The sequence below is a fragment of the Corythoichthys intestinalis genome, chromosome 20, assembly GCF_030265065.1.
Source record: "Corythoichthys intestinalis isolate RoL2023-P3 chromosome 20, ASM3026506v1, whole genome shotgun sequence".
In the NCBI taxonomy this organism is placed as follows: domain Eukaryota; kingdom Metazoa; phylum Chordata; class Actinopteri; order Syngnathiformes; family Syngnathidae; genus Corythoichthys; species Corythoichthys intestinalis.
Genome location: NC_080414.1, coordinates 13,867,501 through 13,890,346, shown reverse-complemented (window position 1 = coordinate 13,890,346; position 22,846 = coordinate 13,867,501). Strand labels below are relative to the sequence as shown.

Below are 22,846 nucleotides of genomic sequence, written 5' to 3'. Positions count from 1 at the left end.
GATTCAGAACACTGACTTTATCTTTCCAACATTATTCAAAACAATTCTTTAAAAAAATTCTAGCAATATTATTATAGTATATTACTATATATAATAGTATAATTATAATAATAATTATTCATTGCCAATCATATTTGTCATGAGTGTCATTTGAAAGCTATTGTTAGTGTAGAATCTGTATTATGTAGTATTTACTCAACATATTATAATATTAATTCTGAAGTATGTGGGATTAACTCCAGAAATCATTATTTATATGAAAAACATGACGTGCTTTTGCTGTTAACCAGCTGTTGAGTGTTATTGTATGACTGATTGGAACTGTACTACATTATTTCGCCACGGGGTGCGCTGTCGTGTATTTTATGTTCGGTGTGAAGAAGAAAGTTAAAATAGCCATTAGAGGCCTGTTGTCAACTTCTCCCTCACTGCACTTTGGCTCTCATGAAGCGCACATTCGCTCATGTGTTCGAAATAAACGATAGCCGACCTGCAAAGTAGCAAGTGAGCTGTAAAAATAGCGAGCTTAGTGGCGTGAAAACCGCCGGAGAGCTAAGTGAAGCTAAAGGACAGCTCAGCGATGCTAAACGGCGCTAAATGAAGCTGAGCGACTGATACTCTGTGGTCGTGGAACAGTCCATTGTAGTGCGTGTGTGTGTGTGTGTGGGGGGGGGGGGGGGGGGTTGAGTTAATATAAATGCAGCATTCAAACAGCTTTTTTTTGTTTTGCTATTTGTTTGTTTGATATGCTGGCATAATTATACATGACGAATAGTTGGGGGTGCTGCTGGCTCCGGTGCCCCAAGCCGTTGCTCGTTGGGGCAAGGGCAGCTGGTTGGGGGCCCCCTACTGGTTGGGGGGCTAAGGCGATCGTCTACTTCGCCTGAATAGTAGATCCGCCTATGACCACATTAATCTGCTTAAACAGGTTCTGGTCGAAAATACGAAATGCATATTTTACATTGAACTCAAGAAAAAAACAATCCCTGGTGTCGTTCACCCCCATTGACAGCGATAAGAAATTAACCTCAGTTTCATTGGAAGGTCTGGCAGCGACCGATCGGATGCCTATCGCCATCAATGGCAGGCAAGAAACATGATGACATTGAGACAGGGAAGACAGCCTGCTGTGTCGCATTATGTTTTTGCTAAAAGCTATCATTTTCGGTAGATTCCTTCGATGGAAAGCGAAAACACTTAGGTGGAAAGGGGGCAAATGAGAGAATGGATGAAGGGAAAAACATTAAAGAGGAGGGGGTAAAATGCATGGAAATGTGAAAAGAAGGTGGATGAGGGAAAACATACCCAAGTGGAAAAAGGAAAACGAGAGTGGCTGAGAAGAAAAACTTCTACCGTAATTTTCGGACTATTAGGCAGACCTCACTATATGCCGCCACCCACCAAATTTGACACATTTGTTCATAGATAAGCCGCACTCGACTATAAGCTGCAGCTGTCCTCATTGTATTATGGGATATTTACACCAAAAGATATTAACCAGTAACACTTTATTTGACAGCGGCATCATAAGACTGTCCTAAGACCAAATGAACCACCATGAAGCTGGGAACCAATTGGCTGCAAAGCTTCATTGCTTCAAGAACCTTCATTTGGCCATCACTGTTCCCTTGCTGCCACATGCTGTCAACACCATTGTCGTCCAAAATGCCTCCTAGCATGCATTGCAGCGCTACAGATGTAAAAACCAATCAAAATTCATGTTCTGTGCCAAGTATTTCTTCAGTTACTGTTCCATTTGTTTCATTAATTGCTAGTTATGGTATTGCGCCAAGTGGCGCCAGAAGACTGTGCTAAGACCATCATAATTATGACCTGACAGTCTGACACTGCCATGACCATTAATGAATGCTTATGACAGTTGTCATTTTGTGCCAGCCAGCACATTATCTCACTTTTGAATGGATGTAAAAGATCAGAGCTGGACATAAATGGAGTTAGTGACCTAATTCGGGGGATGACACTTAATGACATGTCATAAGCATTCATTAACGCACATGATAGTAGGGCTGTCCCAAACGACTAATTTCCTCCCCATTAGTCAGCCGACTATTTTTACGATTAGTCGACTAATCTAATTATTTTTTATTTTTTTTAATACTAATTTAATAATGAAATTTTTGTTAAAGCTTATTAATTCACAAAAAAAAACAATTTGGAACACCTAAATTCTTTATTAACGTATAAATAAATAACATAAACATCAATAATAAATCACAAACAATGAGGTCAAATGCTGCTGGCATTAACTGGTGCAAAAAAAATGTAAACGGAAACACTGTGACTTCACCTTTTTAACAGGAGTTAAAACAATTTTTACTCTTTTTGCGGTATGTCATTGTCTATATTGTTCTAAATGTTAAAATGAATTGCAATGTCCCGGACAATCATTTTTAGAATACTTTGTGTGAGTTCAGATGCTCTTTCCGGTGTGCATTTCGCATTTTTTGGGGAGGGGAAAAACGGTTTTAACCTGAAGATAACGCAGAGGGCACACTGAAATATTACCACAATTATTTTGAATGAAAGGCACACATACCAACAGTAACAAAAATTAAGCATATAGTATTAATTTTAAAGTATGCTACTATATGTAAAACTTTATAATATTAAATAACTAACATTAGTGCAGTCATGCATTACAGTAAGCAGGCCAGTGGTGTTTCCATATATATTTTTTATATTATGTATATACAGGATATACGTATATATATTTCCCTAAGTGGGAGCTTCGATGATCCTAATAAATTTAATAATAATTTTAAAAAATATATAATTAATTATTTTATTAAATAAAAATGCGCGTTGATACGACGCACATAAAGGCAACTTCCATTTAAAAAATCGTTATAGACAGGGGTGCACATAAGTGGTCCGCATGCGCACATGCGTACCGGACGTAGACAAACGCGCTGGCCCTCAACGACTTCCATACGCTTTTGCGTACCGATGGCTGACCACCGTATTTGCGGCGGACACGAGAAAATAACTTCTCAAAATGTCAAAGAGGCAGGCCACACTGAGTAATTACTTACGTGTTCCCCCACCCCCGTCAAAAGACAGACAGACGACAGAGACGTCACTGGAGCTACCGAAAAAAAGGACTTTTGCTGAAAAGTAGGAGGTACCATGGCTAGAAGCAAATGATGCTCGCACGGAAATGCGGTACAAAATGTGCTGTGAGAATCCCAATGTCGCCGATAAGAGCAGCGCATTTTATGTAGGGTCAAAGAATTTCAGCCATCCAAACTTTGAAAAGCACGAAAAAAACAGAGCATGTGGCAATTAAGCAAACTATCGATGTCAAACAGGACCCCGCTCGCCCTATGGACAAGTGTCGGAATAAAGGTAATGAACAGCGACACGCACTGACAAACGTGTTTTGCACGTTCAATAAGGTCTTATGAGGAGGACATCCCACTTTTAAAAAGGCTTGGAGTTAATGTGGGAGCCGCATAATGCCCTTTATTTTGAATTGGTGCTTTTTATTTCTTTACATTTCAAAGTAATGGCAATTTTGTTGTGCCAGTTGATGTTAATCAAGCATTAATTGTTAATATAATTAATTAAAGTTAATTGGCTCTAAGTAAAGCTTGTCATAAATTTATCGCATCAGGCGGGTTGGCTCTCAAGCTCAATGAGGACCAAGTCACATCTCCAGGTCCTCCTCTGAGAACCTGGGCAAAAAAATTACGTGCACCCCTGGTTATAGAGTTGCATGGACTTACAATCCGCTAGCTTGTTGTTTCTTGTTGTCTTCAAAAATTATACTTGGGTGACGGCGCTTAAAGTGTTCGTTTATAGCCGACGTGCTACCATGGTATGCGAGCTCAGCTTAGCAACAGTGGCACCCTCCATATTTTCCTTGAAATAATTCCAGGCTCTGGTTATTCTGGTCCGCTTTTTGGGCTTTATGCCGCTTTCACGTGTAACCATCTCTGCCCTTTTTGGAAATTGGCGGTGTTTTCAACTCCTCACCGGCGATTCACTTGGCTCGTTGTCGTCGGTTCGTCCGATTTCCTCCTCGGGAAGGCGGCGGCGTGCATAAAAACACCGAGAGGCGTCAGATGGCTCTTTAAGGATACTTTTATTGACCAAAACAAAAAGGTGGGGGATGAAGCCACTCAACTCGGCGCTACCCACGCACTTTTCCAACTCGCCGATCTCGCTCCCTCTCTCTCGCTCGCTCGCCCACTTTCTTCCTCTTTGCTCAATCTGACAACGCCGGTCACATTGAAATAACAGCGCCCCCCTTGGGGGGGCCACTAACAACCGCTTGTACCGCGAGCGCCTGCCATTCTAAACTTTATCCGCATGTAATTTTTTTTAACCCGTCATTAACCGTCGACGGTATGTTTTGCCCGTCGACGCATTTACATCATCGATGACGTCGACAACGTCGACTAGTCGGGACAGCTCTAGATGATAGTGTCATGTCATAATTATGACGGTCTTATAACGCCGCTGTCAAATAACGTGTGACCGATTAACCAAAATAAATCAACAAATAACACACTAGACTATTAACTGTAGGATTCAAATTGAGGGGAAAAAAAGTAGCGGCTTATTGTCCGAAAATTACAGTAGGTGGAAAGGTGAAAGAAGAGTGTGGATGAGAGGGGGAAAAAAACACCCTCGGTGGATAAGAGTAAAGAATACTGTAAGTGGAAAAGAGAAAACAAAGTGGATAAGGGAAAAACATACCAAGGTGGAAAAGAACGAGAATGCATGGGGGGGGGGGGACACTAAGGGGCAGTTTACATGGAGACTCTGCGACACAAAGACGCAATGACTGAGTAGCGGACTCGCCTCGCGTGCATATGGTGTCGGCGAAGACGAAAAATTCTGAATCCTGCCTCCAAAGTGGAAGAATCCGATTGCCGGGGATTGAGGCGGACTTCCTCGGCATGCATATCAAAGGCTCCCGCAGCGCGAGATCGTGCCGTAAACGTCAGCACTCCGACACGTCACATTGGGTGTGCGCAGCGGTGCTACCAAACATTAAAAACAGCAAATATGGCAGAATGTCGGCTTTAATTGACTGTTTTAATAATATTTTTAAATTAAATATGTTGAATGTTTCAATTTTTGTGCCTTTTTGAACAAAAGAAAAATGCCATTGCTTCGAGTGGGCGGGCATATTTTTTTCCCGGCTGAGGGAGCTTGGTGGGGTCAAAGTGCATCATTCTCTGTTGCCCTGTAAATCTGCACTGCCCCCTAGGGCCTGGCATGAATACGACATTGTTTTCATGCGGAATTGCGACATTGTTCAAATGGAGACGCAAATGCAAATCTGAAATTTTTCGTATTCTCGGAGAGTCACAATGTAAACGGCCCCGAAGTGAGCGAGTGAACACTTTGGTGTAAATGGGAAAATTACTATGGATGAGGGGAAAGAACACCGAGATGGAAAATGGGAGAGAGTGGTTGACGATGAAAACACGTTCTGTAGGTGGAAGAGTGAAAAAGAGTTAGGTGAAAAGGGGAAGTAAGAGTGGTTGAGGGGTGAAAAAAGTAAGACTAAGACAGCTTTTTCCAGTAGTTTTGATGTAGACGAAACCTTAGCAATATTTGCCTTTACAACAACTGTATCATGAAGAAACACAAGCTTAAAACTTGACTCCTTGCCAAGCAACAAGGGTGGAACTGAATAAAACTAACTAGTCACGCTGTAATAGAAATTCCAATGTTGCAAGTTCTCAACCAGAGAGGAATATTTCCCGGAGCCCCCCCAAAAAAATGTTCAAACAAACTGAGCTCAACTCCAGATATTATTACTGAACTAAAGCCAAAAACAGCATTACAATCAGGATGAGTCCTGTTGTTTTTATGAGTCTGAATGCGGCAGCGGAGATGACATTGGCACTGACGCTGTACAATCCCGCCTGGCACTGATGACTGAAAGCGACACAAGAGTACAAGTGACCATTAAAGCAATGTGGTGAAGCGACAATGCTGTGGCGCGATGCCTGAAAATTGGGAAAACTGAAATCTTATTTCCCGACCGCTCCCGCCTCGGGTGTAATTTACGGCTCGGTAGCGCGTACGCTACAAGCCCTGCGGTCTCCCACGCCGCAAAGCTATGCGGGTACGCCCAGGGAGTAAAGCGCTGTGACACGGCTTGGGGCCTTGCCGCGCAGTGGCGGGAAGATCAAAGAGGTGCGCGGTTGCACGAGAGTTGCGCGTGGGGGTTGACAGAACAACCCTCCGTGTCGTTCGGGAAGCGACACTCACCATCGTAGGTGAAATAGGCGTCATCTTTGAACACGATAACCGCAGGCAGCTCCGGCAAGGTTACAGACTGCAAACAGAAAAAAATTCTTAAAAAGCAGGTGTTCGCATGGAGAATGTTAAACAGAAAACGGGGTGACAAATTACTACGCTGAGCACATTTAACAGATTTGAAGCTTCACTGGGCAGGATGATGTATTTTCACACTACACGCTTGATGAAGTGGCGCTTAAAGGGATGCAGACTATCAACGCAAATGTGAATATTGATCAAGAAAAAGCACCGGTTCAAGCCATCTTTTGTCCATCTGTTACCTCTGGCAGCACGTTCTCTGACGCGGAGAAGAAATACGTGTAGACGATGAGCTCGGCGGCAACGTCGTTGTACTTCTCCTGCCAGAGCACACAAAAAAATGCATTTTCAGCATTTGTGTTTTTAATATTTCCAGGTGCACTTACTTTGAGGGGCGACTCGCTGCCGACATACACAAAGAGAACGGCGTGTCGCTTCAAAATGTGTTCGAACATTTCGTTGCTGGGGAGGCCTCGGACGGCTGGCCTGCGGAGGGGGAATCATAGTATTGTAGTGTATGCTATTTACTGTGGACTAAAGAATTTAGCCAAAAATGTGGATTGAAACCAAAAAATACAGTGTAGCACAAAAGTGAGTACACCCCTCGTATTTCTGCAGATATTTCAGTATTTCTTTTCATTGGATTACACTGACAAAATGACACTTTGACATAATGATAAGTAGTCTGTGTGCGGTTTAGATAATAGAGTTAATTTTCTCCACAAAATAACTCAAAATATAGCCATTAATATCTAAAACCCTGGCAACAAAAGTGAGTACACCTCTTAGAAACTACGTACATCCCTAAATGTCCAAATTGAGTACTGCTTGTCATTTTCCCTCCAAAATGTTGTGTGACTCGTTACAGGAGTGCTGTCAGCATTGCTGCAGAGATTGAAGAGGTGGAGGGTCAGACTGTCAGTGCTCAGACCATAATTTGTTGACAAGTCTTCAGCAAACTGACTTCCTCCTGGGGTGACAGCCATGCACACCAATTTGATGTTATCAATGAGTTATTTTGAAGTGGAAAATAAATTAACTCTATTATATAAGCTGCACACGGACTACTTTTCATTGTGTCAAAGTGTTATTTTGTCAGTGTTCTCCCATGAAAAGATATACTTAAATATCTGCAGAAATGCGATGGGTGTACTCACTTTTGTGATACACTGTATAACCAGCCTGCTTTCAAAGAGGACTTCATAAATGGGACAATATTTTTTATTTATGCTGTTTTTTTCTAAATAAAAAAACAGGACAAATAATTCAAAATACATTCAGATAATAATGACTGTTTTTGTCCTTTTAAAAAATATTTTAATAAATAACGTAATAAGAAAAAATAAAATATTGTTTTTCTTGGTTATGTTTTGTTCAAAACATGTAAAAATAATTTTTAAAAGATATTTAAAATTAAAAAAGAAATTGAAAATATTACTTTAAAAAACAAAGAGATTTGGTTTTTTTCCCCTTACTGAAAAAATATTTTCAACAATAAACACTTTTAAAGAAATAAACTACTGAAATGAATATTTGAAGTTTTACATTCCTAATTGTTTTTATTAAAATATGTCAAAATAAAGGATTTTTAAAATAATGTAAAAAAAAGTTAAAAAAGGAATCTGACAGTTTTTTTGGTCAATTTCTCTACATGATTAATCTTTTTTTTTTTTTTTTTTTTTTTTTTATTTCTGATTAATTGGTCGATTTATTAATGGTGGTTGCCCTCGACAAAATACAGTGGTACCTCTACTTACAAACGTCTCGACAATAGAACTTTCAGGTTAAGACACACCTCAGCGGGAAAATGTCTCATTTTACGAAAGAAATTTCAGGATACGAAAGGCAAAAATACAGTATGGGTGGTACTCGCAGCTCACTCAGTTGACTGAACGTAACATACTTATAGCTGCTCTGCCATTGGCTATTGCCTGGCATTCCTGGCTTCCAATTGGCTAAGAGGGACCTCTACTGTATGTGTGTATCCCAGCTTCTTCATTCGCCCCTTGTGTTCCGACAGCTTTATATCAGTGCATTAACTTTTCATCTTTATTCTTGTTTTTTTTACAATATGCACAAGTATGATTTTATGTGTCTTGTGCAATAATTTGATTGTAACATGTTTTGATCCATTTTTATGCATTAAAAAAGATTTATGTCTGAATTTTAGGGGGGCTTGGAAAGGATTAGGGCATTTACATGGAAAATGGTCTCGAATTACAGAATTTTCAAGTTACGAAACTACTTCCAGAACCAATTAATTTCCTAAATAGAGGTACCACTGTACTTTATCTTAAAAAAAAAATGTCAAACAGGAATGACAACATGTGTCCCCAATGTTGAAACCAATGAGACAATTTACATTGTTATGTTAGGTTATGGCGCCACCCAGCGGTCATTTGTAAAAATTAAACTCCAACTTAATCGAGCAACAAAATCAACTCAAAGCATCAGCACTCACCCTGCCACCCTATTGGTAAATTCGACAATGTCGTCTTTAGTTCTTGGCCCCTTGTAGTTATAGGCCAGATCCCCCTTCAACCTGCGAAGAGGATGCCATTCATGGGTTTAGTGCAGAACACAATCATTGTGGCTCAAAATACATTGAAAAACCTAAAATCTGTATTTTGATTGATATCAAAGATTATCCTGCCTTGCTACATACGGCAACTGGAGTGCAAAGCAGTGTGACTGTGGTTGCATCAGCCCACAGGGCTTAATGCTCTCAAGGGACGCCTGGAAAAGGTTACACTGAGTGGTGTCCTCTGGGTTTCATCACTATCCTGCTCAATATGTATTGTACTTCCCCCAAATGAGGAATAAAATATTCATTTTGATGTGAGAGAAACACCTTTTACACATGAATAGATGGAGCAGTTTCAATTGAAAATTATTGCCCATCATCACGAGCATCTGGAGGTGACGCGCTAATGAAATATAGGTGACATGTTGTGAAAACCGTGTCTTAATTACGCCTCAGGGAAGCAATAGAAACAACAGCAGCGCCGTGTGTTCCGTCTCTGGAGGAAAAGTCTCGAGAGGATCCGAGAAAAAAATTTTTTGGACACCAATTTGGACACCAGGTATATTTTTCAACGAGTAAACCTTGAAGATTTCACTGTAATTGGTGCTGATTTTTAATCAGTTATAAACTGACATTAATCTGAACTGATAACCAACGATCACAACCAACCCTCCTAGTCAAAATGGGTTAGACGTATATCGCCTTTTTGCTGCTTCGAGTATTCGTTTAAGAGTTGCATTGCAATCATGACATGGTTTGTTTTGAAAGTCTTTGCATTTCGTTTTATTAATTTGGGTGGCTACACCACCCTCTAGTGGCAACAGTGAATATGACATAACTTATTTAACATGGCTGAATCCAGCTGCTCCCTGTTAAGACCAAAATGAGGTCAGTTTTTATGTGAGCTAATGTTTTTTATGCCTTCGTAATTTAGTTCATAGGTATATTTAGCCATTTTTTGTGGGAATATGTGTTTGAACGATTTGTTAAGAGCATTGTTATAAAAAAAAAAAAAAAAACATTTTATAGCATTTAACTCATTTGCTCCCAGAAACGTATAAATACGTTCTATTTTTAAATGCTTCATTGTCTCAAAAACGTAATTATACGTCTTTTGCGGGTTTTTTTTTTTTTTACAAGAAGAATTTATAGCTTCCGATCTATCTGAGAAACAAAAAACAAGGCTCCAAACCCATTTCAAAGCAATAAAACTGGCCACTGGAGGGCAGTAGTGCATTTTGTAAGACCCGCAACCCAATTCAACAGCAGTGAATGGCCGGGCAGCACGGTCGGAGCGCTGGCGGCATGATGCCAGGTGGCGCTCCGATCGAACAAAACAACCGAGAGGACACCTGGGAGGCCAGGCACTGGACGACTGAGAAAAACGAGTGGGACCCCCAATGCAGCGGCTCGCTGAGCAGACCCCGCAGAGATGCAAAAATAATCCATCTTTGTGGGACAGACAACGATGAGAGAAAAGTTTACACGACTGACGCGGCGACAACGGCGTCATTTCGGCGACAAAGCGTCATCTCTCAGTAGTCATGCGGAAATAAATTGTTACTTTGCTATCAAAAGCTCTATTTGTCTGGTTGTTCATGGTATTTTGTAAACCATTCAGATGTTTGGGATGTAACTAATGCAAAAAAACAGCTTTGTAGTCAAAGTTATGTTAGAAATGTATGCGTTTACAAAAAGCTCATTTTCTCTGTTTTTTCATCAGAAATTGGAAAATTGCTCAAACTAAGCTATTTTCTAATGCTGATTTCTAAAGAATGGAAAAAGATATGAACTAACTTTTTTCTGCTGAAAGAAGAGTCTAATCTTTCTTTTGGTGGGTTCCATGTTTACATAGCAATAGAACAGAATTTTCTGTGGGCCTTGCAAAATCAGTCAAAATCCAGAAAATCGGCCGGGAGCGAAGGGCCTTGCTCTGGTGAAATGGCTGGGAGTGAATGAGTTAAGCTAGCGGACTTTTGCGATGCAAGTTTATATTTTGTATTCAATTCTGAGAAAGCCTTGGTTTTACAGCTCCTGAAATTGACTCTGCAACGCATTAAATGTTCTTGATCCGATTATTCGATTACTTAAATAATCGATAGCTGCAGCCTTACTTCAGACACTTACAGTTTTATCGTTGGGTATCCGCGCACACCAAATTCTGACGCCATTCCTACCAAAAGTGAAGAACAAAAAAATAATAAACCCAATCTAGACAAGATTAACTTCACCACAAAAAAATAATGACAGAAAATCACCCGAGTACGCTGTGGCGTCCATCTTGCCAACGCGAACCGGGGACCCGGACAGCTTCAGCTCAGCACCTACATCATGCCACACCGGTTCCAGCTTTTTACAGTGTCCGCACCATGGCGCGTAGAACTAAAGAGGAGGTATTGAAAAGATAAGAACAATATTACATCATTTCAGTTAGGATTTCACAGCACGACTTGAAACGGGTGGATTCATTTTCGTCAACTCTGCAGGGCCGAAAGCGATTCTGACTGTAATCTAAGCCCCCCTGGCTTTGCCCTCCATGCATGGCTTGTCATTGACATGATCACAAACACAATGTAAACCTCCATTAAGCCTCCAAAACGCAGGCTATGTGGCTGCTACTTCCGCTAGAGATGAGTACACTGGCATCCGGCTTGGCATAAATTGGTTATTAAACGTGTGTTTAGGTGCATTTTAGTTTCCAAACTTACATCGACGAGCCAGACGTCATTCACTCTGGTGTCTTTGAATCTGCACAAAAAAAGAAATAAAAGCAGACACCTCAATTTTATCGGAAAATACAATTTCTGAAAACAAAAATGAATAATAATGTTTATTACAGCTTATTCAGGATTTACATTCGAAATGTACTATATACAAAGCTATATAGATATAGCATTTGTAATAACGTTACAGTAGAAAAAAGACAATATCTAGATATGGTGATATTGTGTATCCCAATATGATTATTGATAGGCTCCCACCGATAATCGATACATCGTCTTAAAAGGTGTCTTCCTTAAAGCAGATATTGTACTGGTTACAAGAATGTTGCAATAATACTGTAAAGAAAACACACTGTATTTGTTTCTTGAAATGTTGCTCTCTCTATGGCTAAGGTCATTCCGCAGGTCTTAATGCACAAATCCGATTTTTTCTTGTTTTTCTGACTCGAGTGAGGCATTAACTTGACAGTAGTGCTGCAACGATTAATCGATTAACTCGAGTATTCGATTAGAAATAATATATATGAATTAAATTTTGTTGCTTCGAGTATTCGTTTAATTAAAGTGGCGTTGTATTGGTTTATTTTGAAAGTGTTTGCATGTAGTTTTATTGGTTTGGGTAGCAACAATTAATATAACTAATTTCTCATGGCTGAAACCAGCTGCTCCCTGTTAAGACCAACATTAGCCAAGTTTTTGTTTGAGCTAATGTTTTTTAATGCATTCATGATTTAGTTTAGTTATATTTAACAGTTTTTTGTGGGAATATGTCTGAACCATTAAGAGCATTGTTAAAAAATAAAAAAATTAAAAAATGGCGTTTTATAGCATTTAAGCTAGCAGACTTTCTGTGTAAGTTAGCCAATCGTTCTTTTGTTGTACATAGATCCTCATTTTTTATTTATTTATTTTTTTATACCGTTTTAGGCTCAACTCGGGCATTTTAATTTTTCGTGTTCCTTATCCGATTACTCGATTATTCGAACTAACTAGTCCATCGATTAATCGACTAGTAAAATGTACGATAGCTGTAGCCCTCCTTGACAGTCTGAACGGGAAAAAGGGTGGACCATTTCAAATGCGATCTGGGTCACTTTCTTATGTGGTTTAAATCCGATCTGATGGTCTGAACTGTCAAGTCTCCAAAATCGGAATTCATGTAACACTTTCGTCAAGAAAGAGCAAGAGCGGCAGGCAGGATGGCAAGGACGTAGCTGTGCATTAGCATTAGCCCCCAGCTTGAACTCGGCTTTTACGCAGGCTTGACCTTAGTCATAAAAAAAGATGCTCGATTTTCTTTCTGTGCGCCAAATGAGCAATATTTCAGTATAGTATTGCTTGCATGGCCAAGTCGGGCCAAACTGACGCACACACATAAGGCTTATGTGCGTGCGTCATGCATGCACAGTGCGTGTATGCGTTTTATGAGTCCATATCAACCATGAATAAAAGGCTGGACGGGGAATTTTAATGTCTGTTATTTGTGTCCTCGTTTTGGAAATCAAAATATGATCACCCTGGAATGACATACAGTCAGCATGTGTAGTTATTTGTTTTGATGCTTCTGCGCATGCAGGTCAGTTTGCGCAGTGCATGTTGGAAAGCGAATTAGTGCGCATGTGTAATACTTGAACGGGAACGCCCAAAAAAAAAAAAAAAAAACTGATATGACAAAAAATCAGAATTGTGCATTGAGACCTGCAGTATGAACCTAGCCTATGAGGAAGTTTTTGACAGATGTGTAATTAAAACAAAAACAAAACATTGCTTATTTTTCCCCATTAAGAAGTTTTGCTTCTAACAGTTGTATTGATAACTGTTGCATTGCCATGAGGTTAGATAATTATCAAGAGCAAACCGTATCGTGAGGTAGCATGAGGTTCCCACCCCTAATGTACAGACAGCATCATTGTGTGTGAGGGGAAATGCCTCGACAAAAGGCTGAAATATTTCACTTACGTGTCGTCGAGGTCCTCTACAAAGGCAAGCACCACCAAACTCATGCAGGAAGCAATAACTGCGAAAAAATAAACACTTTTTTTCATGTATTTTCCAATTATACGACAGCTTCTTCATCCTGATGCCCTCAGTCATGAGTGAAAGGAAGCATCACGACTAGGCTAAAAGCTAGCGTCACCATTGGCGTCTTTTCGGGATATAGTTCTAAAAAGAAGTGCTTTCCGGGTGACTTTTAGACAGAGACGGCGGTCACAAGGGTTGAAGAGGCAAACACGAAGTTAGAAGAGTGAACTTACCTCCATAAAAGAGGGAAGCTATCACGCCTGCCATTGCTTCGGTTGTTAACAGCAAGCAGGAAACAGGGGCTAAATGGAAACTCTGCGCATGCGCGTGGTGAAAAAAAATCTACGTTTTAAAAATATATATATATTTGTGTGATGAATATTTCTTTTCAACGTGACGTCTATTTTCAGTGTCAAACTTATTTTTCATGATTCATAATAATTTTTATCATTTAACGGCGTGGTTGTAGTTCTTGTGCTTAAAAAAAAAATACATGACAAGCCTAAGCCACAAGATGGCGTTAGAAGATCATCACAAGAGCCTGTTGCTAGCACGCCACAAGTCATTTTATTAAAATATAAATTTTAATACTGTGAGAATAGTTAACAGAAAATTAACACGAACATTCCTGTCATTATAATCCCCAAACCAATCATATTTATTCACATTAATAAAATAAAATCATTAAAGCTGTCATATTATGTTAAGGTCTGCTGGTCATCACTGAATTGGCCTGGTGTGCCAGCCCAGTATGTCATAATTATGAACATGCTTGTGAAGGGTTACTTCAGATGTTTTAACCTTTTAAATAATGTGTTTTAAGGCAAAGTGCCAGAACTTAAGAACTTCTCTGTGAGAACGAGCTGTACTTTCTCACTGGCTGAATGGCGACCATGACTGTGTTACTAAACAGACCCATGCTGAGGCCTCGTGTGCCAACTTTGTGAGGCTTGAATGCCTCAGTATTTGCAGGGGGGTACAATACTGAACGTGAGTTGTCTTGAGCCCACATGTGGTGTCTTCAGCTTTTGTGATTCAAGTGGCGAAAATGGATTCATTCGACAAAACAAACAACACAAGTTTACCATTTTACATTTTGTCTGGTGGTCTGAAGGCGCTTGAGGACAGCAAAAGTGCAACCCAACACAAAAGAAATTAATCCTGCTCAGCTGTTTGCTTAAAAGTTTAAAGAGAGGCCATTTTGAGTCTGCTTGTTCCCCCCTGCGGTGGACTCCCACATTCAGGTCTTCAGACTGAACTCACTGACCTCTTTTGCACTGGCAGCTCAGCGCATCACATGACCCCGATACTCATTCTAGTCTGCGCTAAGCGGAAATACAAACAGACTTGAAGTCTTTAGTGCAGCACGTTTAACTAAAATCTCAGCTTTGGCGTTTGCGCTAAAGGTACCACAAAGTGTTCCGTGTGGCACACCGGGACGGATATTTAGTTTCGCCACTTCCACGTGAAAGAATCCATTGCTTTAGCTGTCAAAGCTTCAAAATCCGCCACTCAAATCCCCCTAAGAGGTTGCATTAGTGGTACCAAAATAGCAAAAGAAACAACGATGGCAGAATGGGCTTCTTAACAACTAATTGTATTCCCACAGGAAGTCCAGAGTAGGTGTTGAAACTGCTGACTTTGAATTTTACATGGCCAGGAAGCAGCGAGGTCCTTCAATGATGGATCACCAGAAATGTTCGACTGGTGCCAACTTTGCTGGTGGTTTTTCAATTTATTCAACGGTTAAATAGTTCAAACAAAGCTGTCATTCCAAGATGTCCGTCTCAAACGGGACCAAATGGTAGTAGGACAAGTTGGTAACGTAGGCCTCCGTCTCTTCGTCGCACACGTCCAGCTGCATCGGCATGAACTCCAGTCCATCGTCGTACCTGGCGGAAGAACCAAAGAATGCATCAGCTTTGTTATGTAAGACAACGAGGAATTTACTCTTCTCTTGGCTTCCCATGTACACCCAAGGAAGGAAGAGGTCCACAGGCAAACTTCCTGTTATAATAAGGAGTGGGGATGGAGGGTCTTGACTTCCAGTTTAGCAAATACTTGCATTCATAACTCGGAGAAAATGACATTTTTCTAGGAGGGTAGTCTTCATTGTTCATTCAGAAATGTTTAACTTGGCATGCCAAAGCCAGGTTACTTTTGTAAACTTCCTATGTATTGTTACACCCATAAATGTCTTCATTTAACACTCACGTGTGCTCCATGGAGTCCGTAGAAGAAGGTCTCTCTTTCTCGTCTGGGAGCTTATGATCGAACACGATGGTTTCTGTATTCGCTAGGCAGAAGCCGTTTGAGCGCATGATCTCTGTTAAAGTCGTTTTTAAAAATGCGTTATGAAATTTTATTCACAGTCAAACATGAAGAACATGACTTGAGAGTGAGAATTACCTGAAATCTTGACCGGGCTCTGGAAACAAGGCTGAATTCTGTGCACCTTGTCATTCCGGAGAACCTGGTCCAGCGGTGAGCGCTCGAAGAAAGTTAGCATCACCTCGGATCTGGAATACTGCGGATTTACAATTGAATTAGTGTAAAATTGTTGAAATATTTCCTCTAGCCCAGTGGTTCTTAACCTTGCTAAAGGTACCGAACCCAAAAACTTCACATGTGTATCACTATTCACCAAACCCTTCGTATTAGATAATAAAGCAATTTTTTTAAAAATTGAAAACCAATACATCTAAACTAGCAAGCTAATAACTTAGCAAATTCCCATTCAAAATTGTTTTCATTTTGACGGCATGTTTTATAAAGAGTCCAAAATTTGAGACCAGGCTGCCCATTGGTCTGTTGTATTCCCTCATACCAAGTGCGAGTCAACCTTCCACTGAGCAAACCAGTTCCTCCTCCCATCAGTTCGAGGAATAGCAGGTAAAAGAAATGTTAATTGGGAGCAAACCAGTCCAAAACCTAGTCTAAAAACCCACTTTGGCTAGATTTAATCAGCGTACGAAAATAGGGCTCTGTTTCTTTATCTTCACCCTTAGACTTACTCATCGAATACCTGGGGTTCGATCGAACCCAGGTTTGGAACCACTGCTCTAGACCAGTGCTTTTCAACCTTTTCTGAGTCACGGCACGTTTTTGCATCGGAAAAAATGTCGCGGCACACCACATACCAAAAATGTTTAAAAATTACTTCCTGTAGCGTACAGTATATTTAATTATCTAATAATTTCTCAATATTTATTCCAACTCGGTGTGACTTGAGCCTGTTTAGATGAACACAAAACCGATATCCTGGCTGGAATTGAAAGACGCACACGACGCTCTTCTTCAACAGCTTTTTGTCTCTCCTTTTTATCTTTTTTTTTATCGCAGATAGGCTTGAAAAGCTCAGACTTATCAGACAGGGGGACTTTAGCAATGTCTTTAAAAGCATCAGGGCTGAATATCTCGCTGACAATTACTTTGCAGGCAGGTAGTATTAATTTCTCTGCCGCAGTGTGGGACTTTTTGAATTTAGCAACAAGTTCAGCAACAAGGTAAGTGGCTTTGATGGCTTTCTCATTTACCTTTGTAGTTTTTCTAAAAAAAAAGTTGCCTGTTTCTCTGTGTTTTCACGAAGGCAAACAAAATAGTCCAGTTTTGATGCAAAGGGTGTTCCATTTGGAGATGACGTTTAAAGCTTGCTTGGCACCATGGCGCTGTTAGAGAGTTTCTTGTGTCGCATTCAAGAACTGCTCGGATTTCTAGCCATTGCCCACCTTGCTGTCCTCGAGAATGTGTTGAAATAAAACACAGGGGTAGGATTGACGGTCGTCACATACAGTGGGGCAAATAAGTATTTAGTCAACCACTAATTGTGCAAGTTCCCCCACTTGAAAATATTAGAGAGGCCTGTAATTGTCAACATGGGTAAACCTCAACCATGAGAGACAGAATGTGGGACAAAAAAAACAGAAAATCACATTGTTTGATTTTTAAATAATTTATTTACAAATCATAGTGGAAAATAAGTATTTGGTCAATACCAAAAGTTCATCTGAATACTTTGTTATGTACCCTTTGTTGGCAATAACAGAGGCCAAACGTTTTCTGTAACTCTTCACAAGCTTTTCACACACTCTTGCTGGTATTTTGGCCCATTCCTCCATGCAGATCTCCTCTAGAGCAGTGATGTTTTGGGGCTGTCGTTTGGCAACACGAACTTTCAACTCCCTCTACAGATTTTCTATGGAGTTGAGATCTGGAGACTAGCTAGGCCACACCAAGACCTTGAAATGCTTCTTACGAAGCCACTCCTTTGTTGCCCTGGCTGTGTGTTTGGCATCATTGTCATGCTGAAAGACCCAGCCACGTCTCATCTTCAATGCCCTCGCTGATGGAAGGAGATTTTCACTCAAAATCTCTGGATACATGGCCCCATTCATTCTTTCCTTTACACATATCAGTCGTCCTGGTCCCTTTGCAGAAAAACAGCCCCAAAGCATGATGTTTCCACCCACATGCTTCACAGTGGGTATGGTGTTCTTCGGATGCAATTCAGTATTCTTTCTCCTCCAAACACGAGAACCTGTGTTTCTACAAAAAAGTTCCATTTTGGTTTCATCTGACCATAACACATTCTCCCAGTCCTCTTCTGGATCATCCAAATGCTCTCTAGCGAACCGCAGACGGGCCTGGACGTGTACTTTCTTCAGCATGGGGACACATCTGGCAGTGCAGGATTTGAGTCCCTGGCGGTGCATTGTTACTGATAGTAGCCTTTGTTACTGTGGTCCCAGCTCTCTGTAGGTCATTCACTAGGTACCACCGTGTGGTTCTGGGATTTTTGCTCACCGTTCTTGTTGTCATTTTGACGCCACGGGGTGAGATCTTGCATGGAGCCCCAGATCGAGGGAGATTATCAGTGGTCTTTTATGTCTTCCATTTTCTAATAATTGCTCCCACAGTTGATTTCTTTACACCAAGCGTTTTACCTATTGCAGATTCAGTCTTCCCAGCCTGGTGCAGGTCTACAATTTTGTCTCTGGTGTCCTTCGACAGCTCTTTGGTCTTGGCCATAGTGGAGTTTGGTGTGAGACTGACTGTGGTTGTGGACAGGTGTCTTTTATACCGATAATGAGTTAAAACAGGTGCCATTAATACAGGTAACGAGTGGAGCCTCGTTAGACCTCGTTAGAAGAAGTTAGACCTCTTTGACACCCAGAAATCTTGCTTGGTTGTAGGTGACCAAATACTTATTTCCACTCTAATTTGGAAATAAATTCTTTAAAAATCAAACAATGTGATTTTCTGTTTTTTTTCCCCACATTCTGTCTCTCATGGTTGAGGTTTACCCATGTTGACAATTACAGGCCTCTCTAATCTTTTCAAGTAGGAGAACTTGCACAATTGGTGGTTGACTAAATACTTATTTGCCCCACTGTATGGAAAGGACACTTTCGTGTATATCGACACTTGACGGGTCTAATCCAATGATGTACAGTAGACGTGCTGGGGTCCACATTGTCGCGGACAGCAAGGTGGCTAGAAATCCGAGCAGTTCTTGAACGCGACACGAGCAATACCTTGCTTATTTGCACACAACCGAAACCTTCTACCTCGTCCTTCCTTCTGCAACTCCGTCCGACGACGTAAGAAAAAAATAAAAATGCGATATTGGATAATTTCTCACATTTTGTGGTTGTGTGCCGCGAAAAACACTGCTCTAGACATATTTTGTTGACCAACCTTGCAGGGCATGTTAATGGCGTTCTTTAGCAGTCTTTCCACCTCATTGAGCTTTTCCTCAATGTCGATTGCTTCTTTGATTTTCAGTAGGCCTGAAATGACAACATGACGGTAATGTGTAAGAACAGAATAGTTGTTAAATCTGGCTTCCATTCTATATAATTTTGGTTGTGAATGCTCATGTCTCATTGCCATTGATGACACGTGACATCCAATCCATTTTGACTGGAACGGGCGAATTGTTCATTCGCCCCTCCCAGGCAAAATGGATTAGACATTTAGCCCCGTCAATGGCAGCCAATAAGTTAACAGCAAGTGGGTGGAAACACCCACACAGGCGCCTCACATGAGTGGTCAGCAAAGCGTCATTTTAGCATGATGTAAACAGTCCTGCTGTGTGGAAGGAGTGAGTAAGTAGAAGTAGTGACGCTACGCTCATCAGCCATCACAACAATGACAAAATTTGTGTTGCTGAACTAAAGCAGAAGTGTAAAAAAAACTTTTTCATACAGAAGAAAAGGAATAATATGTTTAGTTTTTTTCCCTCAAATTAACAAAAATATTATAAATAAAATGTATGGATTCCCTACTGCAGATCAACAACACTTCAATCACACTCACAATTTCTTGTCATACCCTAGTGTGTCCTGTCCTCCCGCTTCCAATTGCATGTTTTTTTTCCCTTAAAAAAGATGTAACTGTTTTGCAACCCTTTATATATCATTTTTTAAAAATCCACATTATAAAAGCATTCCAAATTAAGAGCCAACCTTCAACCTGATAAGCACGTGTCAACATCCTCGCATGTTATCATGCCATCGCCAACTCTCTTTACTCTATAACAAGCGCTTTCCTGTCTCCCCTTCCCAAACGACCTTCCCGCTAAGCCCCGTCCAAACACGCTGAATATTCATCACGAGCTTTGTATCGATCCCTGCCAGGTGCATTGACGTAAATATTCTCAAACTGTGCAGTTCTTTCAAATCTCTTGTGAGCAATCGCTTCCTGTCAGTGGGAGCTATGTCGCTATGTAGCCGTCAAGAGGCCGGAACGGGGTCTAAATATAGGAAGTCCAGTCTCATCATGACATCAGAGTGTACTACGCCTTCTTTGTTGCCTGGACGCGGAACAGACACATGAAAACAGAGGATCCAGGTTTTGAACATAAGAAAAGACACAAAAACATCCTGAACATGATAGTACACTCTCCCCGGTTCCATCAACAAGCTTGTCTTCTATTTCTATGCAGCAGCAGGAAGTACAAAACATTCCAGGCACAGCTGCTGGGATGTTTTTATAAATATTTAAGACAAGTGACACCACTGCATTGAAAAGCGCAATAAAAGCAGTACTATTTGGATATGCGTGTCTACTAGCAGTGTGAGTATGGGTCATTTATTAGTGTAACGCACACTATTTAGCTCATTAATAGACACTGACCTTTGACCTATGGCTATATAACATTACTCGTGAGCAGTTAAACAGACTTAAATGACAGCTGCATCACATGTTTGTCCACCTTCTTAAACTTAAATATTGATTTGTTCGGCCAAAAGTGAGTGTTTGGTTAAAGGCAACCTTCAGTCATATTGAATTTTAGTCCTGAATTCTGATAAACTATAGATTCTGCTCCTGTAAGGCTTCCGAATGCTGATGAAATCCAAACGTGGACATTATTGACCCGTCCAAACATGTCAAAGTGACCAAATTTGAGAAGTGGTGACTCATGTGCATGGTTGTTTGTTTCTATTTATGGAAGCGTATCATTAAGCAGTAAATTAAGATTATGATAAAAACTGAAGGGGTGGAAAATGTGCATGAAGTTTTGAATTGAATGCTACTTTTATGTGCTATTGTGGGAGTCTATTAGAGTAACTTGTATTTTGTTACTTGGGCTAAAACTTGATTAAACTAAATTTACAGCTAGGAAATGGCTTCTGAGTATAAAAGAGGAAATCAAATGATAGATAATAGAGAAGTCATCTACTGTATAACGTAGAAACTTGTTTCCTGTGGAAGATGAGTTGCAGTAAATGTATTTAAGAATACATGAAAACATTTTTTAATAATCACATCCCTAACCCTAACCCAATAAAATTGTTTTTGTTCCAATTTTTTAAACAAAAATGCTGTGGAAAAATGTAGTATATGATAGAATCATAATGGCAAATCAAAATGAATATTTTTTTCAATTGTATGTTTTTTGTATTTGAATTTCAGAAAGAAAAAAATACTACGGAAAAAGTAAAGAAAAGGTATATTTTTTTTAAGTCCAATTTTTTTTTTTTTAATCATGAAAAATCAATACCTGTATATTGATTTGCCCAAAGTTATTAGTTTGTTTTTTTTTTTTTTTTTTTTTTTGAAATAACACAGAAACAAAAATGCTATGAAAAAAATGTAAAACATATTTTTAGTGAAATAACTTATGAAGCTCATTTTATTCAGTTCATTATAAAATAGTTGTTTGTGTGTAAATATCTTTGGTTTTTCTTATCCAAATGATAAAATAATATGTTGTTTTTATGTAGCAGTCAAAAAGTCTTTCCATATTTATTTTACTTGTATATAAATATTTTTAATTTGATTATTTATTAAATGTGTACATTACAGTCAAATCAAAATGCAAATTTTTTTGCTGTTTTCAAAATGTCTTTTTTATAGTATCTTTTTTTTTTTTTTTTTAACACAGAATAAACGTTTTATTTATTTATTTATTTTTGCCTAAAAATGACTGCAACTTCAGTGGAAAACAGCGCAGAAGAGCCAAGGGGATCAAATCACACTGTGAAAGTCCCTGTCTCCAAAAATAACGGTTTTCCACGAATGTCCACCGACCTTCGGTGAGTGGCGAAGCGGACAGGTCTCTTCTGTCCTCGGGAAACGAGTCGTTGAGGCGCCTGAAGAGCCGGCCAAGGTCCGAGTAGCTGCGGTGCAAGTAGAGGACGTTCCTGTCCGACCACTCGGTGCGAATCTCGAAGAAGTCCTCCTCGTCACCCCGCGAGCTGATGAGCAGTCTCCGGACTCCGTTCACCCAGCAGTCCCGGACGAACATGTTGACCAGGGACGTGCCCTCGAAGACGGCCGAAGCCATGCCGCTCAGTCCGGCATGCCGAGGAGCCGCTCCGGGCGGGTCCGGACCGCTTAGCGCAACTTTTCTGGGGCTTGACTTGAGTTCAGCCCAGACGATGAAGTCAAACGTGGCGTGATTGAGGCGGGAGGAAAACTAGACTATGACTATGGAAGTCATCGCGAGTCATAGATTACGCCCATTTTGGTAAAAAAAAAGAAAAAGAAAAAAAAAAAAGAAAAAGCAACTTCCCAATTGTTGCTTCTTTTGGCTCATTTTGCTAATAGTAAAACTACAATACAGAAACACAACACGAGATTTATGTGACGTCATAATATTACGAGAGTAAAAACGTAATGTTACGGGGGAAAGGTTGTAATATTACGAGAATATGTCATAATATTATGACGTTAAATCATAATATTGCAAGAAAAAAGTAATGCTATGAGATTTAAATTGTAATATTACAAGTATATTAATAATAATCGT

General features: G+C 40.1%; 2 protein-coding genes across 2 annotated transcripts in view; both read right to left on the bottom strand.

The window, feature by feature from the left end:
* The window catches only part of tmx3b (thioredoxin related transmembrane protein 3b), a 45,675-nt gene extending 31,777 nt beyond the window's left edge, over window positions 1-13,898 (bottom strand). Inside the window, exons 1-9 of the mRNA XM_057824768.1 lie at window positions 13,824-13,898; window positions 13,528-13,585; window positions 11,554-11,593; window positions 11,104-11,227; window positions 10,973-11,018; window positions 8,783-8,863; window positions 6,708-6,807; window positions 6,564-6,641; window positions 6,253-6,319 (exon numbers count right to left, since the gene is read on the bottom strand). Coding sequence (XP_057680751.1) covers window positions 6,253-6,319; window positions 6,564-6,641; window positions 6,708-6,807; window positions 8,783-8,863; window positions 10,973-11,018; window positions 11,104-11,227; window positions 11,554-11,593; window positions 13,528-13,585; window positions 13,824-13,857 — 628 coding nt within the window. The 5' untranslated portion in view covers window positions 13,858-13,898. The remainder of the gene's footprint in view (window positions 1-6,252; window positions 6,320-6,563; window positions 6,642-6,707; window positions 6,808-8,782; window positions 8,864-10,972; window positions 11,019-11,103; window positions 11,228-11,553; window positions 11,594-13,527; window positions 13,586-13,823) is intronic.
* Window positions 13,899-14,138: 240 nt separating this feature from the next.
* On the bottom strand, window positions 14,139-22,528 carry pxdc1b (PX domain containing 1b). The gene is made up of 5 exons (XM_057824479.1): window positions 22,126-22,528; window positions 19,288-19,379; window positions 16,000-16,117; window positions 15,805-15,916; window positions 14,139-15,482 (listed from the first exon to the last, which is right to left on the bottom strand). The coding sequence occupies exons 1-5, from the start codon at window positions 22,379-22,381 to the stop codon at window positions 15,359-15,361; spliced, it is 702 nt and encodes a 233-aa protein (XP_057680462.1). The 5' UTR covers window positions 22,382-22,528; the 3' UTR covers window positions 14,139-15,358.
* Window positions 22,529-22,846: the final 318 nt, after the last annotated feature.

What these genes read in the sequence shown, in the direction of transcription:
- pxdc1b (XM_057824479.1), bottom strand. Translation starts at nt 22,381, where the DNA reads ATGGCTTCGGCCGTCTTCGAGGGCACGTCCCTGGTCAACATGTTCGTC. An exon ending in CCATTAACATGCCCTGCAAG is followed by an intron (nt 16,118 to 19,287) that starts GTTGGTCAACAA and finishes GTAAATCCGCAG; the next exon opens with TATTCCAGATCCGAGGTGAT. An exon ending in ACGGACTCCATGGAGCACAC is followed by an intron (nt 15,483 to 15,804) that starts GTGAGTGTTAAA and finishes TTCTTCCGCCAG; the next exon opens with GTACGACGATGGACTGGAGT.